Here is a 19,718-nt window from a genome sequence, read left to right as displayed (position 1 = left end):
TACAGCTTCTTATTGGCAATGTCCTAATAAAGGGAGCAGTATGAACCCCTGCAGACGTGTCCCCATCCCTGTTCATACTGTACCGTTCTTTCTTCAGCATCTCCCTCTCCTCTTGAAGGCTGCTCCCTCTTATGGAGGTAACGTTCCCTTCCTGGATGGCAGCAAAGGTCTCAAGACTGGTCCCAGACGGAAACCGAGTAGCTGGAGACTGGCTGACTGGCGTAGAAGTGAAACACATCTTAGGTTTTGAGTGGGAGCGCTCAGCACTCACTGGAGTTGGGTTGATTCGTCTTGATGGCTTGCTTTTGCTGAAACAATTTAAGAGAGGCTTTCACTTAAATGAAGCATAAACGGATCATCAAGAGAGAAAATAGCAGTCAAATCCATCAAACTCTTTCAGAGGATTTTGATGCTAATGTAAAATTGATAAGGAAAGAGAATCAAGTTACAGTGCAACTGTAATCGCATCTGGCAGGGTAGCTGATTTTGCCCCGGGCCAGTAGACAAAGAGTGGGTACATCCTACAAATAGAGACTTCAATGATCCTGATGAAGTATAATGTATTTTCTGCTACTCCACTGCTGTGACTTAAAACTAACTATGATCACTATGGGGGAAAATGGATGAAAAAATGGATACTACTCAACTTATCTACCCACTTGTCCTACATTGTCAGACTGCTAACCTAGGATATACCAAGTTCTGGCTGCCCATCAGTTCATCATGTAGTCCCAAAACGTTCATGAAAGCATGACGTAGTGGCCAAAGAGGGTCACTGGAAGTCAGGACTCCCAGCTTTCTATTCTTGCCTCTGCCACCAACCTGCTTTGTAACCTGGACAAATCCTAATCTCTCTGTGCCTCAGTTTATCTATCCATATAATATTGCTTACCCACAAGGTTGACATGAGGCATAGGATTTGTAAAGTGCTGTAGGATTCTTGAGGAAAAGGCTCTATAGAACAGTAATGTGTCATTTTAAACGAAATGTAGAAATTATGATAAAATCAGTGTTCTACAACTGACATCTCTTTTCCCAATGAATCTGCTGCCTGTTACATATTAGCTGCTAGGGACCTCACAAGACTACTTATACTGTTACTTCCAGACTTATATTTGACTTGTCTCCTCACACTTTTCACATCAGTCACACACACTGCAATTTGAAACTTACTGCTTGTGATGGAAATGCATTATATCCTGCAGGTCAAAGCCATCTCTCAGAGCACCATAAGGATTTCCCATCTTTAAATCCTCACCCTCCACGTGGGACCCTATTTGTCAGGAGAACCAAGAGTTCCAACCAGCTCTAAAATCACTTCAATTAACTGACTTTAGAACTGGTTGGTGCCACTGCACAGACCAGGCAGCAGAAGCTTGACTCTCTCTAAAAGGTGGTTAATGGGGGAGGGGGGGCGGAGGGGGGAATGAATATTACCTCAGTGTAGACCAGGCCTAACAGGAATTGCTAAGTACAGATTCAACTGTAACTATACGTCCTGGAAAGAGAGCAGGGAGAAAGACCACTGATTCACAGGAAGAGAACTCTGGTAGCCTACATTGTGTTATGGAGAGCTGTGCATCAGCTACTGTAGCATCTATTAGGAATTCTGAACCTATGAACTCAGAGGTCTACTAAAGGGAAGGAGAGTTAAGGTGGGTAAGATTAGTGGACCAGACCTACATTACATTCAGCTAAGTCTAACCGCAGAAGCCCCTGCCTTGATCTGAAGAGGGCTTTCAGAATCATACATCCTTCAGATTCCTGCAGATAGCCATGACCTAAATTTTCAAAAGTGATTTTAGGTGGCAAATATGAGAAACCTAGCAGTGAATCTTAGCTTTCATTTAAAAAGAAGAGAGAGAGAAGGACCAACAGCATGTACCATGAGGAAGAGCTGCGCCCTTTACCAGCCCAGCTAGAAGAAATCATTAGCAACCAGGGGAAACTTGTGCACTTCAAAAACTAAACAGAACCCACATGCCAACCATCCACCCAGCCCATTACCACAGGAGACCCACTTCCCTCTAACCGGCACCACAGAGCCAGAGGACATATGATGCCTCACCTGCCAATGCTGTTGCCACCAGAGGTCGCAGAATGCCTGTTTGCCATCCTGGCAGCTGTTCCAGACAGCCGCAGCAAAGTAGAGGAGACACTTGGGGCTTATACTCAGTATGAAATCTATCATGTTTAAATACAACTGTAAAGAGTCAAGATAATGCTGACTGACTGACTCCTTGTTTGCCATGATCAGTGACAAAGGTGTGCTCAGCATCACATCATCACCACTGTCTCAATTCTTCAAAACTCTGTTTAATGGCAAGATTTCCCCATGAAAATGAACCCCTACAGGAGCCTCAGAAGGCTACTGGGGAGAAGGAAGCATGGTGAATTGAGAAACACAGACTGCACAGCATAGCGACAGCCCCCTAACCTGCAATCTTTTACAAAACATTCATAACTGAGACAGTTATAAGACCATCTATATATTATTACCTGTGAGATAACAGTGTCAGCTGCTCCCAAGAAATAACCTGCAGTACTCAATGCTGCCAGCACGAGCAGAAAAATAAGAGTGCAACAAGGAAGACTTGCTCTTACTTTGTCAAGCCAGAAGCAGCACTCATGGGTGGGAACTCCTCCAAGTTGTTGAGGTTCAGCTGATCAGGTGGGGAATTGGCTGAGGTAGGACCCACCTCATTCCGTTTCCTCCTCCCGCCACTCAACGATGTGCTGTCACCCTTCCCATCCTCCTCTTCAGTGAGGCTTCGCCCTAGGTCCCGAGCCACTTGCCGGCCAATGGCACTGGCAGAACTGTTGCCTTTTCTTCTACCTCGCCTCACTGGCTGGACATCTGGTGCGGACATAAGGAAGCTGCCCAAATTGGCCTTCTGAGATGAACGTTTCTCACTGTGGTTGAACACAGGGCTGCAACCAAAGCTTGGGCTGGTGCTGGGGAAATCACTGCTGGGGCCAGACAAGCTTGACCCAGTAAAGGCAGAAGAGCCACTTGATGCAGCAGAAGAGGGAAAACTAGCATCTGGGGTGCAGGAGCTAGCAGGGGTCCTCTGGGGAAAGAGCTGCATTCGGCTGCTGCATGACCCTGCTGAGTTGCCTATCTTCCTTTCTGACCCTGTCTTTTGGTTCCCATGGTTAGCCAAGCTCCTGAGGGTCTTAGAATTTGGGGTTTTAGCAGGGGTAGAGGGCCCATTGGTCAAGATCTGACTAGTCTGTTCCCTTAAAAAATTCAACAGGAAAGGCACAAAGTCTTTCTGAAGCAACCTATGAGGCACCAGCTTGTCATGGACATGGTTCTCCTGCAAGGAAAGAGAACAAAACATTAATAAAGATACCCATAGACTTACTCCAATCTGTTTCTCTCTCTCAAATACTGGGCACGAATTCACCATCATCATGGATTCTAACACTTTTAAATTGAGGGAGTGTCTCTAGTAGTTACAGCAAGGAACAGATTCAGGAGTTCTTGGTTCTACAGAATTCCCTCATCTGACAATTATTCCTCAGGCCCAACTTTCCAAAAGCAGCCACTAATTTTGCCTTCCCAGCTGGAAACAATTGGGGCCTGTCTTACAGAAATGCTTAGGTGCAGTGGTGGGTGCTAGAGTCATTGAGAGCTGTGGGTGATCAGCACCTCAAAAGCAGGCCCCTTTAAAATGTTTCAAGTAGAGCACCAAAAATTGAGGCAAACAAAATTAGTGGACAATTTATTAAACCTGTAGCTTCTCTGTGCTCCAGTTACCTACTAATACCACCTACTTCCTCAGGAGGTGCTCCAAAAATAAATGGATTATTTATATAATGCTTTGAGATCCTCACGTGCAGGATACAACAGAAGATAAAAGCTCTTACTACATTTTAATGAAGTCATATTATTCACACGTGAGATCACAGAGCTCCAAATATAGTATGCTGCAACTTTTATGATGCACAAAGCTAATATTCAAGAAAGCTAAATAAAAATGCAACATTAATATATTTTAAATCTTCAGGGGAACATAATCCTTAAAAGGATCTGTAAATTATCTGAGAATTTTACCATCAGCTTTTTAAAATTGTTATAATACTGTAAAACCTTGTATGCAATGTAAAGAAAAGTCTCACTGCTCTTTCAGTGCATCACATTTCTATTTTCCTCACAACAGAACTAGGCAAAGTTTGACAGACTGCCAGAAGAACTCTCTTGGATACTAATTCTTTTTTGTACTGAGACCTTGCAACCACATTGTCATACTTGTGCTCTCCTCTCTTAGGCCCTATCCAAAGAGAAAAAGCTTTGTTTCCCTAAGTGAGACCCTGGTGAAACGGAAAGCAGGAAATTCAGAAGACAGCAAGTACTTTATTTTTATGGAGCTTTTTCTTAAGAAAGGCAATAGTGGAACTACTATCTTCCTTTGCTTCACGTATGTGCCCTTCAAGGAGCACATGCCGAGAGATTTGGCTGAGAATGCAAATGAATTTCAGTTTCCAGCTCAAGTAAGAAAAATCTGTAAAGTCTCTCTGTGCTTTTCTACTGTTCACAGTTTTCCAAAAAGTGTCTCCACTAGTTAAAGCACAAAACTGAATCAACAGACCTGGATTTTTATCAGCTCTGATGCAGACTTGCTAAATGCCCTTAGACTCAGATATTAAGGCCAGAAGCATCCATCGTGATCTAGTCTGATCTCCCGTACACCGTAGGACACAGAACCTCACCACTCATTCCTGTAATAGATCCATAACCTCTGGCTTAGTTACCAATATCCTCAAGTAATCATTTAAAGACTTCAAGTTACAGAGAATCCATTTACTCTAGTTCAAACCAGCAAGTGACCTGTGCCTCATGATGCAGAGGAAGGCAAAAACCCAACAGGGTCTCTGTCAATCTGAGCTAGGGGAAAATTCCTTCCCAAATCCAAAATATGGTGATCAGTTGAACCATGAGCATAACAGAAAGACCTGCCAGCAAGACACCTGGGAAAGAATTCTCTGTAGCAACTAGAAAAGGAGTACTTGTGGCACCTTAGAGACTAACAAATTTATTAGAGCATAAGCTTTCGTGAGCTACAGCTCACTTCATCGGATGCACGAAAGCTTATGCTCTAATAAATTTGTTAGTCTCTAAGGTGCCACAAGTACTCCTTTTCTTTTTGCGAATACAGACTAACACGGCTGCTACTCTGAAATCTGTAGCAACTGTGAGTCCTCCCCATCTAGTTAGTCCCATCTCTGGACAATGGGGATATTTGTTACTAGCAGTCACAGATGGGCCATGAGCCATTGTAGGCAGTGTCATACCATCTCCTCCACCATAAACTTATGCTCAGCCTTGAAACCAGTTAGGTTTACTACCCTCTCTACCAGAAGGCTGCTTCAGAACTTCATTCCTCCTTCACTTCATCTCACAGGTGCCAGCTCTGGGTGTGCTCTGGGGCTGGAGCATCCACCCAAAAAAGTGGGTGCTCAGTGGGGTCTTGGGCAGAGCGGGGAGGTCGAGCTCTCCCGGGGAAATCACAAAGTCCATGCCTGTGCTTCATCTAATTTCAAGCCTAAACTTGTTGATGACCAATTTATACTCATTTGTTCTTGGGTCAACACTGGCACTTAACTCCTCACCTTCCCTGGTATTTATCCCTGATGTATGTATAGAGAGCCATCATATCTCCTCTCAGCCTTCATTTGGTTAGGCTAAACAAGCCAAGCTCCTCAAGTCTCTTCTCATAAGGTAGGTTTTCCCTTCCTCTGATCATCCTAGTAGCCCTTCTCTGCACCTGTTCTAGTTTGAATTCATCTTTCTTAAACATGGGAGACTAGAACTGCACACAGTATTCCAGATGAGGTGTCACCAGTACCTTATACAAGGATATTAACACTTGCCTCTCGCTACTGGAAATACCACACCTGATGTATTCTAGGACTTCACATTTCACCAAGACAGTTACCCTGTCAAACGATCAGGTTTCCCACCTGTAAAATGAACTCACAATGCACAACTAACTGGGTGAAATTCTAAGGTCTGTGTTTTATACAGGAGGTCAGACGAAATGATTGAATACTCTCTTCTGGCCTTAAAAAAAAAAAAAATCTATGAAAATGCGAATATTACTTGTCTACCTCATAGGGGTAGTGTCCTAATGAGTGAGACAGCTGTGAGAGTTAGTCAATATTTGTAAAGCACACTGAAGTCCTTAAGCAGAAAATGCTATAACGTGCAAAGCCTGTTTTCAAATACAATCACAAAAACACAAATCACTCACAACCAACGTTTATTTATTATTTGTATTACAACAGAACCAAGAGGCCCCAACCAAGACTCACTGCTAGGCCATCTACACATACAAGATGACATTCCTGCCCAAATAGACAAGAAAGAGGAAAAAGACAAGAGATTAAATGATTTGCCCAAGGTCACATAGCAAGGCAGTGGGAGAGCCAGGGATAGAATCCAGGTCTCCAGATTCCCAGTTCAGTGCACCTAGACCTCAGATCTCCCTTTTAAGCAATATTCTTCTAGCTGGCAAAGCTGCACTGACAATGACTTCACAATATATCTCAATTTTATCTCTTCCCCTTCCCCCCCCCCTTCAAAACTGCAGTGAGTGTCTTTTGATTTGACCTTTTTGAGGAAAAAGCCTATCTAAAGATAGTTTTAATTAAGATACATTATAGCTCAAATATATCATGGAATAGGGATTATAAATTTATGTAATGTTTAAAAAAAGTTTTGTAAGTGAGTTCCAATAGTTCATGGATTAGGGACCCAATTTTATGGAGTGTCAGGTGCTTCTGTATAGATTATTTAAGTTAATCTTTCTATCTACCCAATGGGACTCAGTGCTCAGTCTAGAAGATAAATATCAGAGATGCTTGGTTCTGCAGTTCTCAAACTGTGGATGTGTGTCTCCAGAGAGAACATGCTTGTTGACAGCAAAAATGTTTTTAAATAATGGCAGCAGGCTGTAAAAGAGACCCAGTTTGGGAATAAGAACCATTCAAGAAATATACGTTTGCTGATGATGTTTTAAAGAAAGTCACACCAGTGAACTTGTGGAAGTCACTTAAGCACTTTGAATCAGAAACTGTTGAAGAAATAATCTCACTTTCTACACCAGCAGAAGCAGCTACTGCTGTTAAAAGAATATTTTCTTCCTTTGGACTAATTCATTCCAAATTGAGAAATCGTTTGGGACCTAAAAAAGCAAGAAAGTTTTTTTCTTTTCCAGATTATGAATAAACAGGAAAATGAAGATGACTGAGTTAGCTGCAGAAGCCAATATTTTAAGTTTCTCATGTTGACCTGACTGACAGTCAATTGAAATTTTGTTTTTTAAATTTAATTTAACTATTTTAGTTAAAAACAATTTTAACAAAACAAACCTGATGATTTTAAAAAACTTGAATGTTTAACTAATTTCAAAAATTCAAATGCTTGTTTTGTTAAAATATTATGTTTGCTGTTGAAGAAAAAAAATCCAGAATATATAACTGTTTTGTTTTAGTTAAATAAAACAATTTAAATGTCTGTTTGGTGATGTTTTCCTCTTAATACAGCATGGCAAGAAAATCCTCCAAATATTAATTATTAACCTGTTGAATTGGAGATATTTACGAAGTCCTTGGGAGGTGAACTATCAGCTTCTATTATCTTTGATAAATGAAATAACCAAACAATCATTCATTTTATGATATAGCTGTAAAACTAATCTGAAAAGTTTTCAAAATAAATCACTTTAAAAACATACAGAGTGTATCTTCTAAAAATGAAACCTACATCTATCTCTGAGTTGTGAAGAATATGTATTAAGGTTTTAACAACCAAGAATGCACTTTTATGTAGAAATCCATGATTAAATAGAGTCTTCCTGACTAGTGATTTAAATCAAATCCACCCTGATTTATACAGCACTTTTCTTCCCAAAAAGACTCCAAACACATCACAAACCTAAATTCAGCTACTCCTTGATTCACAGTAACTGATGCATTAGAAAGTGACACCTGCTCAGCAGCAACACTATACAATAGTTTTAGACAGGAAGCTAAGAGAAATAGTGTAATTACTTTAGGTGGCCTTTGGTAAAAATACTGTTTACCCCTTCTAACTTACGAAAAATACCAAGAGATTTTAATGAAGCATTTTAAATCTCATGCATGAGACAGCACTGACAGCAACAAAGTACTCTACTGGAGCAATTACTCAGTACTAACTCAGAGGGATCAGTGCTATTAAACTGCCACTCTCTTCCTGCCGCATCCTAGACGTGAGCTGTAGCTCACGAAAGCTTATGCTCTAATAAATTTGTTAGTCTCTAAGGTGCCACGGGTACTCCTTTTCTTTTTGCGAATACAGACTAACACGGCTGCTACTCTGAAACCTAGATTTCTTTGGAAGTCTATTCAAGTAATAACCAGGCTAGACCTCACTTAACTTATCAGGTTGATGAGAGGGTGTTAATAGACTGTGCCTTTAAAATAGCGTTTGATAACAGATTGCTGCAAAACCAGCAGATGGAGCTCACAAACTACAGCGACAGCCACATTTCAGGAATACAAGAGAATTCGGTGAGCGTTCTGTAAACACACTTGGCTATGGAGCTCAGGCTGAGTTTATCTGGCCACCCTGCTCAGCTTTCACCCGGCCAAGCCTTCCTGAGCGGCTACAGACCAAAACAACCACCAAGCAGTTTTGTGGGTCACACCAAGGGCTTGCAAACTGCCAGAAAAAAAAAGCTGTACTTAATTAACGTAAACCGTAACTTCAGCTACCCTTCTCCTAACACAGGAGCACAGCTCATGGAAACTAGGGGCAGTGCTGAAAGCGGGGGGATGGGAAGGGCGCGAAGGATCACACACACCTGGCACTTTATTTATGAAGGCATTCGTGGGGCTGGGCCACTGAGGAGGGACACGCCCCAAGCACTTCTTTACCAGCGCCGCTGCTGCTCCTCCCCCATTGGTTTCCTCCAGCTCGCTGTAGGGACTGACCACCTCCAGGGCCCAGCACCAGGGCGCCAACTTCATGGGCTGCCCTGCGCCTCGGAGAGCCTCGGCCTTGGCCCGCCGGCTGCCCGGACTCCCCTCAGATCCGGGCTAAGCACGACACGAGGTTTCCTTCCCTCCGGTGACGCTGCGCCCGGACGCAGGCCGGGGTTTAGGGCGGCGCGCTAGGGCCCGAGTGGGGAGGGAGGGAGCCCTGCAGCCCCCAGGAGCAGCCCTCCGTGCTCAGGCGAGCGGCGGGCTGGGCGTGTGGCCCAGAGGCCGCCCCGGGGCAGCCCGGCTGCAGCCCAAGACGCTGGCCCGCCCGGGGCGGGGAGTCCGGGCTACAGCAGGCCCCGGCCCCTCGCTGCCGGGCTGAGGGCGGAGCAGCGTCACACAACGCTGCTAGGCTGCGCGTTACCTCGGCTGGGCGGTGGCTGGAGCCGTGGTCGAGCCACCGCACCACGGCACCGGGCGCCACCTCCTCTCGCAGCAGCAGCTCCAAAACCGCCGCCATCCCCGGCCGCCCGCCCGCCGGCCGGCCGGCCGAGCAGGCGCGCGGACAAGACCGGCTGCGGCAGGGGGCGGAGGCAGACCCCGCCTGTCCCTCAAGCGCGGGGCACACCAGCTGTGGGCGGGGCTAGAACGCTGTACCACGAGGACAGCGCCGCTACTAGCCTACTCGGGCCTCGGCTAGGGGAGGTCTCGGATCAGATTTGCGCCGTGAGGTGTGGTTGTGACGGCGAAAGGGGCGGGGCTAGAACGCTCAGTGCCCGTGGTGGGCGGGGCCAGGTCGGGCGGACGCGAGTCTCAGCGGGGATTCCCATCGGGGGAGCGGCGCGCGCCCGCTCCCTTGCGCGGGGCGGGGCCGCCCGGACACCGGCTCCCGCCCTCTCCCCATGTCAACAAGCGGGGCGCGGGGCGCCTGCGCCGGGGGCTTGCGCGTCCCTCGCTTTCGTGCGCAGCGTCGGTCTGCGGAGCAGGGCCCGGGCTGTGGCCTAGCGGCGGCCGCGCGGCGATCGGGGCGGCCCGCGGGCCCCGCCCGCCGGGGAGGATGATGGCCGAGGACTCGCCCAAGCGGCGCAAAGCCAATTTCAACGAGGCGGAGACCGAGGTGCTGATCGAGCAGGTGCTGAAGCACGAGCAGATGCTGTTCGCAGCGGGGCCGGGCCGCGCCTCCCCGGGCCAGAAGCGGCGGGTCTGGGAGCTGATCCGGCACAAGGTGAACCCGGTGGCCGCCTGCCCCCGCGACGTGGAGGATCTCAAGAAGCGCTGGAGGGATCTGAAGCGGCGCGACCGCAGCAAGCTCTGCCGCCTCTCGCAGGGCTGCGGCCCCGCCGGCCACTCCGGCGGGCTCGGCCTGCTCCTGTGCACGGAGGAGATGCCCCAGCCCGCCCCGCAGCCCGACCACCAGCGCGCCTACGGCTCCGCGCTCGGCCCCGCCGAGGCCGTGCCCATCGTGGGCGGAATCGACACGCTGGATCTGCCCGGAGCCTCCGTGGTGGACATCGGTGAGCTCCGGGGCTGGTGAGGGGGGAGCGGGCCCCTATGCGCCCCCCGCCCGGTCTCGGCTTCGGCTTCGGCTTCTCCTCCCTGGGCCTCCGGCGCGGCGGGAGTCGGCGTTGCCATGGAGCCGGGGAATTAGCCCCTCCAGGTCACTCGAGCTGAAGAGCGGGTCAATCCCTCCCGCAGAGGGGCCAGCTCAGCCTCTGTGCAGCGCCCGGAGGGCTCCTAGTGGCAGGCGGGGGCGGCCTTGTGCTTCTTTCCCCCCGTTCGGCGCTGAAAGGGGGCTCCTGTCATCAGCGGGGAGCAGCAGCTTTGGTAAAATGCAGCTTCCTCCCACGCCCCGCCGCAGTGACCCGGTTCATTCTTAATGATGATTTTTTTGCCCTGTCGGTGACCCCGTGTGACTCCTTCCCCCACTTTAAGCACTGGTAGATGTTGGTTTGCAGCCTGTCCTTGAGGTGCATTCTGAGAGCCAGATTCAGAGCAGCACTGAGCACCCCCCCAACACACACACACACTAAAAACTCCTGTTTACTTACATGAGACAGTAGTGTAATGTACAAATGACATAGATATAAGTGAAACTTACCCCAGGCAGCCTTGGGCTTGAAGCTTCTTGTGCTTGCTTATGCTAGTCTCTGTGCCAGTGAGGCTCTCCTCTTCCAGTGTTTTAGGGGCCATGATGTATATCTTGTTCATGTGAAAAATTAATTTACATTATGGGGGATTTTTATTCATGTTAAATCTCTGTCTCTCATGTTCATCATATCTAGCTGCAAAGTGCATTGTTAATCTCTAATGTTGCATATACTTATTTACCTGCTTAACTTTATTCCTGTGAGGTGTCCCATTGATTTCAGTGGGAGTACTCTTAATAGTCAAGGTAAGCAATGTAAGGATCAGGGTCTTAAGCAGTATCCGTTCTCTTTCTCCTTCTGCGTTTCAAAGAGTGAAAAAACCCTCATAGAACACTGTGTGGCCTTACGGGTAGACTGTATAAAGTATCAAGTCACAAGTAATTATAGTTGAGAAGAAAAGAACACAGCATGATTTGAGAAGCAGATCCTTGTCTTCAACAATAAAAGTCTTCGCTTAATTGTTGATTCGCCAGAGGTCCAGTTGTGTGCAAGTTAGGGATGCTCTACTGTACAACAAACCCATTTTTCCAAAATAATTTCTGCTTATGGGGGTTTCCTCCTCACCTAAATCACAGAGATGCTCAACTGTTGGTAGGTTTTGCATGCTAGGTCATGAAAAGTGAACAGACATATCGTGGATGTGGGGCATTAGACCCACCTGCACATGTGCAATTTTGGATCATTCCTTCCACTCACAAGAAAGCATTCCACCATGCAAATTCCAGCCTTTGTAAACTGCAGCCAATGGGTAAATTACACCCTGTTGTGCATGGGTCTGCAAGGTATGAGTTTTAGTGCACTGAATCTTACTTCAGGCAAGGAGGAGCAAGTCAGATAGGATGTTACTTGTTTCTGCCTTGCAGATACTGGGTTTCTTGTGCTGAGCTGGGAGAAAGGAAAATAAAAGCTTGGAATGAACTTAATCTCTTCTGTAGCCAGAGGTGAAAGTAAGCTGGTATGGTGTACTGGTAAGAGCTGGTGCACCGTACTGAGGCAGCCCGGCTTCCCCAGGGGGCAATTTAAAGGGCCTGGGGCTCCCAGAAGTGGCTGGAGCCCCAGGCCCTTTAAATTGCCTCCAGAGCTCCACTGCTGGAGCCCTGGGGTAGGGGCTGCAGGGCTCTGGTGGCTACTTAAAGGGCCCGGGGCTCCCCTGCTTCTACAGCCCTGGCCCTTTAAATAGCCCCTGGAGCCCCATCGCCACTGCTCTGGGGGCTATTTAAAGGACTGGGGCCGTAGAAGCAGGGGAGCCACGGGCCCTTTAAATAACCCCCAGAGCCCTGGGGAAGTGGCGGGGCTCCAGTGGCTATTTAAAGGGCCAGAGCGGTAGAAGCGGGGAGCCCCGGGCCCTTTAAATAGCCCCCGGTGCCCTGGGCTGCTGCTGCTGCTGCTACCCCGGTGGGAGGGGGGGCACTTACCTTACAAGGTGGGCTGGGTCTAGCTTTGACCCTCTCAACCCCACCCCTTCCAGGGGCCAAAGCTGGCCCCAGAATACCAGTAAGTCACTCGACTTACTTTCACCCCTGTCTGAAGCAAATGCTTTTGGCTGGTCTATTGGGGAGTGAGTGATTTTTAATCTGAGATTTGCATCGCTCAGAGTTGTCATTTACAGTGAGCATGTTTCGTTTTTTTTCTGTACTAAAGATGATACCTATGCTATAAGTGTAGGGGATGATAGAGTACAAGTCATCATTATAGGGTCTTGACAGTAGAAGTATTAACTACCACGTAAATGCCAATCGTGCTCACTGGGCAGGCAGAGGTTTGATTGACCACAGAGATAATGAAGTCTATTGACTCCTGTTTCTGGTTTTTTTTTTTTTTTTTTTTTTTTTTTTTTTTCCCTCCTCCCTGCCCTTTTAGGGTTTACAGATGATCCTGGTCCATCCCACCAACCCTGTCTTGAGAAGATGAACTTAAAAGAGGAAATAGTAGTGAAGGTAGTGGAGCCAGAAGAAAGTTCTGAGGACATGGCTGTGGTTCCACCTAGCCAGGAGCAACTGCCCTTTCTGGGAACGGCTGGGAGTGGTTTGTCTGGGAAAGTAAAAGCCAAAACAAAAGGCCGGTCTCAGACAGACCAAAATGAAATTACAGAAGAGGACCTAATGCAGATCCAGCAGAACCAGATGCAGGTGATCCAGTCTGGCTTTGACAGTGTCAACCACAACCTTCGGCTGCTGCAGCAAGGCATGCAAGATCTCAGCAACAGCCTCAGTATTATGGCACACACGTTGGTGGCTATCAAAAATGTTTATGTGAAAAATAACACTGGCCCAACTACCTATGCCACCACCTCTACTCAGACCACAGCAGGGTATCTGAGTCCTGGGTCTCCCCAGATCTCCCCAGCTGAGGACAGAGGCAGAGCACAGGTGGCTGGAAGCAGCAGCAGAAGCAGCAGCTGCAGTTCCAGCTCTATGTCTCAAGAACCAGGCCCTTCGGAATTTCCTAGACCACCCCTGAGAACCATTAAGAAAGAACATCCAAATGGCTGCTACTATTTCTGTTTTGCAGATGTGTAAAACATGAATATATGTAAAGTGACTGATGTTAGCGGTGCTGTTATATGATCTGCTCCAGCCTGTGACTATAATGGAGCAAATTGGACTTGCCTCCTGCTTTTTTTTCCCCAGTGGGGAAAGTTTCACATTAGGTGGCATTTGACACTAACTACCAATCTCCCATTTGTTAACACTAACTGTTGCAGTTGGTTAATGTCTCTCTTCTGTTTTCTTCATCGTCTTCTTTCAAAAAAAATCAAATTTATTTTGACTAAGACTCTTGTCTGTATCCTCTTTGGGTTAATGTGACTTTTTGAACATAAAAGGCATGATGGAGTGGGGTAATGTTACAGTTATTGAATAACAGAAACAGAATCTGTTAGTTACACAAGTTGTGTATTTTTTAAAACCCAACTGCAAAAATAGTTTACTTTAAATTTAGTATCTGCTATTTTTATTGTATTTTAAAAAAGACTTTAAAAAAAAAAATCTGGTCCGTGAAAGGTATCCAAAGGGTTTGGCAACTTTACCTCCTCGGGATGGGATAGAACTAGGCCACAGTGCCACTGATCCATGAATGTGCTGCTCAGATTTCATCCAGCATTGATCCATCTGGTCACTGTTCATTCCCAGCTCTTCAGATGCACATTCCCTGCAGAAGCATTTTGCTTAACTGCAATGAAACTGCAGGGTGTTATTTGTCACAATTTTTTAAAAAGAGAAATATAGCAAAAAAATTTAATTTCTGGTGCGTGATACTTGCTCTCAATATGAAACAATCTGCTGATATAGCTTAGCACCAGGTTCTGTCTTCAGCAGAGCCAGCATGCTTTCTGGGGACAAATGTCACACCATTTGAAAGAGGTAGAAGAGAAACCCATATCCTACATTGTCCGGAACTGACAGACTTGCTACTCAGTATACTAGTTAGGGTTTGGCTTAGGCTGGGGCAGAGCAAGTGCTCTCTCCTGGCTCTTGAAAGAGTTCCATGTGCTGGGCCTCTGTTTGGGTGGAAGTGTTAGAAGATCTTCCATTCCTTATCGTTATTTATATCATAGCACTTAGGAACCCCAGTCATGGATCAGGACCACATTGTGCTAGGCACTGTACAAACATGGAAGAAAAAGATAGTTCCATACAACATCCTGAGGGAAGAGAGAGGATGGGAGCAAGGAGAGTCTGAGTAGAAAACAATTCCTAAATGCCAGCCCTGGAGCAAAAAAGAGCCAAGGAGAACCATTATTTCTCCTGATAAAAAGAACAAAAGTCTGCTTTTTGCATTAATTTCTACAGATGACAATGCATTTAGTTTGAGTATCAAAATAGGGAAAATTGCTATTTAACAGTTCTTAAATTGTGACTTGTATGTATGCCTGCTCTGTACAGATACCCACAGAGTCCAGCTCCCCCTTTCCTAGCTGAGAAACCATGTGGCTTTGTTAAGACAGACATCATTTTTACAATCAGTTGTGACAGTAGTACTGCACTTTAAGGAGATATCTTTCTGTTAATCCTGAGGAAATGATGAAGCCCTTTGCTTCAAACTGTGATAAAACTGAGGGGATATCAGCAGTTGGGAGTGGTGCAAGGATTTTCCTCAGGGGCCCCAAAATAACATCTCCTTATTACAGCCTGTGAAACTGCTGCCTCAAGGTGAGCAAGCTGAGCAAATCTCAGTTGCATAGCCTCTACAGAGTCTCCGCAACCAGCATTTGGGATTGGCTGTATAGAAGAGGGCCTGATTATGTTGAGAGCTCTGTGATTCTAACTGGCAGCTCCTCGGGTATTGCTGAAGAACAAATCTCAAATTATCCAGATGACTGAAAGAAAATATCTGAAAAATTAAAAATTGGCAAGAGCATATAGTGTCAAATTTAAAAACTCCCAGAGACGTTTTTTCCAGATAGTATTATACAGAATGGGGGGGGGGACTTAGCTGACCCTCTATCCCCCACAATAGTTACTGTTGGCAGTTACTTCACTTCCTACAGCAGAAAGAAAGAAACGAAAGGTTGAGACAAGGATGGACTGTTACCCTGCACCAGCACAAACACATATGCTATCTGCTGGTGCCATGGTTGAAGTAGTTCAGACTTTGGAGTTTAGGTGTGTTCTATCAGTGTTAGATGCAAGGATCACAAATGCAAAAGTAGGGTTCTTTTGTCATCACCTTTGGAAACTATTGCATTACTTTCTCCAGCTCATTAGTTTCCCTTTACTTCTAATGAAAAGATTCCTTTTTATTCTCCTTTATATTAACTTCAGCGCCTGTATATATATATATTTTTTTAATCTGGCAGCTACAGCCTAATTAAAAGCAAACCTGCAGTAGTAATATCGCTGGTGTGTGTTCTTCCTCACTGCCCTAGTCCGTGTACCGTATGCAAGATTATACTGTAACACAAGCATACAGTACATCTACAGTGCGGGTTAATACAGGCTAGGTGCCTTCTTTGAAGTGATAGTCTGACTTCTGAAAGTTTTACTTCACAAAAGCAGTTGGTGCAGATGATAGGTACAACTATTTTACTAATCATTTACCAGGTTTTCTTAAACTGACCCAGTCCAAAACTTGTTTCTGAGTCCTGTGATGTTAAAAGCTTCCTATTGCTTGGGAATAGCATAGGATTCCTGTTTGCCTGATGTGCACATATTAACATGCTGGGATTTCGTATATTCAGATTCCACTCATTGAAATGTGGGCTTCATCAAGTTGTATTTCCTTTAACTGAAAAGCAGCCTTCGCTTCTGTTCTTTTAGGACAAATAGTGATTAATGCTTCTGTAATATTCCAGTTAGCTTAGTGAAATGTTGTGCTCTAACGCTCACCTAATCATTCTGGGCAGTGACTGCCAACTTGTCCAGACTACAGCAGCCACTTCTTTCAAGGCCATTTCTCCAGTTGTTGAATTGCTGCATTTGCTATGTGGCAACATTGCTTGGTAGAGCCTAGCTTGAGCCTCTATCACACTGAAGTTTAAGACCCTGCTAAGAGAATTGGATTTTTCAATTCAGAAGCAGCTAATGTTCGTAGGGCAAGTGCTGTGGAACTCCTGAGACTCTAGGAACAGTAGGTAGACAAGTACCTCCAGTGTGATCATGAACAAGACATACTGAGAGACTCTATAGTAGTTGTGTCATTTACTTACATTAATCAGGAGTCAGATTAAGACAAAACTCCTTCACTTGTGATATGATCCACTTTTAAACCAAGTTTAGAGCAGTGAAAGATCTATAAATTGGCTCCAGTACAGAGTGTATAGAATAGCTATTTTGACCTCCATCATCATATGCCTGAGCAGTCATTCCTTTATGTGCTCAACTGATCTACTGATACAAAACATCCAAGATGAAACCTGTTCCTCCTGAAGCACGCCACTAAATTCCTTCCTGCTTTTAAACCAAGATATTTTCTGGGATTATTACTGTGTAAATGAATTCCGGATTTATGCTTCCTATTGTGTGAAGTGACTTGAAATTATCTACATAAAAGAAAATAGGTGAGGGCCTGTTCCAGCTACTGTGGAAGCCAGTGGAGTATTGCTATTGACTTTAATGGGGTCAGGACTGGGCCCTTAATTTGTGTTACCATTACCTAGCATGGCACTTGCATAGCACACGTAGGTGGTGCTATAGCTGTAATAGCGTTGAGGGAATTTTTCCCTGCTGTTGTGGACTTTACCAAAAATATTCCATTTTGCCATGTAACAGACCAGACAATATTTTCGACAGCATATAGGGAATGAGAAATGCATGTATGTTACTGGCAAATATAACCTCTGAAGGGGATTAAGCCTATCTGTACCTGTTTTTTTTACCAGAGAGATATGAAAGGGGGAAAATCTCTGAATAACAGAAGTAACATTGATCAGACCAACCAGTGACTTAGTAAGACTGTTACTGAAAATTGTCTGGTTTCTACAACAGCCTTACTTCTTTCACTTCCCTAATTGCTGCAGCTCAGATATATTGTTCACAAATGAGGCTGGTCTCCTGATGGGGCTGCAAGGCCAGTAACAGCCAGGACCATCATACGGAGAATAATCACCATCGCTCTATGAAGACACTGACCACAGAGACCTGTCTGACTGGAGGGAAGGTACCCAAGGGGACTGTTGGTTTCTCAGGGTATGTCTACACAAACTACTGCAGCTACTCCACTGTAGCGCTTCAATGAAGACACTACCTACAGTGATGGGAGGAGTTCTGGTGGCATAGGTAATCCATCTCCCTGAGAGGCAGTAGCTACATCAATGGAAGAATTCTCTTATCAACCTAGCACCGTCTACACTGGGGGTTAGACCGGTTTAACTGTGTCGCCCAGGGGTGTGGATTTTTCACACTTCTGAATGACGTAGTTATACTGACCTAACTTCCTAGTGTAGACCGGGCCGCAGAATGACAGATTTGGAATCTGCCAGATTTTTACTACACTGAACTTGACCTGTAACAGAATCATTGCATGGTTGGATGGAGGGAGTGGGGCAAGAAATAGAGCAAAGCTAAAGTGTCTACCCTTTCTACTGTAATACAGAGTATGAGGCTGCTGAATCAGTAGGAGCTCTTTGGTTCAACCACTCCAATATGCAACATGAACATCTCACTGTTGCTCGCTCTAGTACCAACACAATTCCACGATGTACTTTCTCTGTAACAAAAAGAAACAAAAAAGTACAGTATGTCATAACACAATTGGTGCTGCTTCTCTCGATTTATAAATTCAGAATTACAACAGTCAAGAAATACGCTATAAAAATAATTGGTTAGGAGCTTTATAAACAGTAAACTCATCATTCATAGGCAGTCAAGGATTGCAGTTTTGCATGCTGAATGAGTATTTTATTTAGAACCAGTTTATAAAAATAAAATACAAAATAATTTGAAAACAGAACATAAAACATTGTACAAAGCCTTGATATGGTACAAATGGGAAACAAATAAATAATTACACCTTTATATACAAATGACCATTACAAGGGCCTTTGCTCTTCTGCCAAGGCTTATGTTCTTGGATGCCTGAGCAAAAAGAAAAAGAAAAAAATGGCTTACAAGATTTCATTGTGCAGGGGGAGAGAAACAAGTACAGGGCAAGAGAGTCTGGAGGACTCACAATGTAATATAAATAAGCTCTGGGAAAAATGTAAATGAATTATACCATAGATTTTAATCTTGAGTTGTTAAATGTCTTCTTATTGGATTCACTGAACATTCTTTCTTTAGTAGATTTACAGATTTTCATTTCTTTGTGGTATTGCCCCAAGATTTTAGGTTAGCAACCAACTGTTCACAGATTCAGAAGTTTACTACTTGTCTCTAAGAATTGCTGGTGATTTCCTTAATTTATTGGACTGGATACTTGTAGGAAAGCAGTTGAAAATCAGTTGCTGCCAGCGCCAGAATAACAGCTTGTGTCTGGGCTAATTCAAGGTGAAAATCGGAAGTCAGAGGAAGACTTTGGAACCTTGCTCTCTGGCCACGGAAGATAGTATGAATACAGGGAAGGTTTCCAAGCAACCTACTTCTGGGATTCTGTCAGTTAGGTGTGAAATAGCTTTTTTTAAAAAGGCCGACTTCCCCAGTGTCAAATTATCATGACCTTGCTCTGCTGTGCAGTAATAGGGATTTATAAGGACTCCCATTCTCCATACATGGGAAGACAAGACCCATCAACATTTTATCTTTGGGGGAAGATGCAAACTGTCCTGCTGTTAGAGCACCCTATACACTGGCCAGTTCACAGATGAACTGATCCTGAAAGGAGGCTAACACCTGCAACTCCCACTGGAGGTAGTTAAATTCCTTTTGAGAATTGTGGGTGGTCAACACCTCTTATGGGCAGCCTGTTTGATATTTCTTTAGAGACCATGTGCTCTGCACCCCTGGTCACAGCAGTTGCTATAATTAACGAGGATGGGGCATAGGTCTGCACGGTGGCCACAACATACTCATTTTCCAAATAAAATAACCAGCAACTGTAAATATCCTCACAGTGGGCCCATTCTTTCAGTCCATACACAGGCAAAACCTCCACTGATTTCAATGAGAGTTTCACTTGCATGCAAATGGCTGGACCAGCCCAAGATCTAAGTTACCCATATGCAGG

At 45.2% G+C, this 19,718-nt stretch overlaps 2 protein-coding genes across 8 annotated transcripts in view; one reads left to right on the top strand and one right to left on the bottom strand.

The window, feature by feature from the left end:
• Positions 1 to 9,679, bottom strand: part of CDAN1 (codanin 1) — a 43,771-nt gene extending 34,092 nt beyond the window's left edge. For 3 of the 7 annotated variants that reach the window (XR_006282343.1, XM_043517550.1, XM_043517549.1), the window contains exons 1-3: positions 9,395 to 9,648; positions 2,605 to 3,320; positions 84 to 308 (exon numbers count right to left, since the gene is read on the bottom strand). Coding sequence is in view for 6 of the 7 variants with exons in the window: in XM_043517550.1 (XP_043373485.1) it covers positions 84 to 308; positions 2,605 to 3,320; positions 9,395 to 9,490 (1,037 nt within the window). In the remaining variant the exon portion in view is untranslated. Of the gene's footprint in view, positions 1 to 83; positions 309 to 2,604; positions 3,435 to 8,852; positions 8,992 to 9,394 lie in introns of those variants that run through there. The other 4 variants (XM_038405280.2, XM_043517547.1, XM_043517548.1 and 1 more) reach the window with 4 other exon arrangements.
• A 30-nt stretch (positions 9,680 to 9,709) lies between these two features.
• On the top strand, positions 9,710 to 13,890 carry LOC119857027. Its single transcript, XM_038405288.2, has 2 exons — positions 9,710 to 10,484; positions 12,978 to 13,890. Exons 1-2 carry the CDS (start codon positions 10,028 to 10,030, stop codon positions 13,634 to 13,636), a joined length of 1,116 nt encoding a protein of 371 aa, XP_038261216.1. The 5' UTR covers positions 9,710 to 10,027; the 3' UTR covers positions 13,637 to 13,890.
• The last annotated feature ends 5,828 nt before the right edge of the window (positions 13,891 to 19,718 follow it).

This window comes from Dermochelys coriacea, chromosome 6 (genome assembly GCF_009764565.3).
Source record: "Dermochelys coriacea isolate rDerCor1 chromosome 6, rDerCor1.pri.v4, whole genome shotgun sequence".
Classification (NCBI taxonomy): domain Eukaryota; kingdom Metazoa; phylum Chordata; order Testudines; family Dermochelyidae; genus Dermochelys; species Dermochelys coriacea.
The sequence above is the reverse complement of the archived record's forward strand: the minus strand, read 5'-3'. Positions and strand labels throughout refer to the sequence as shown.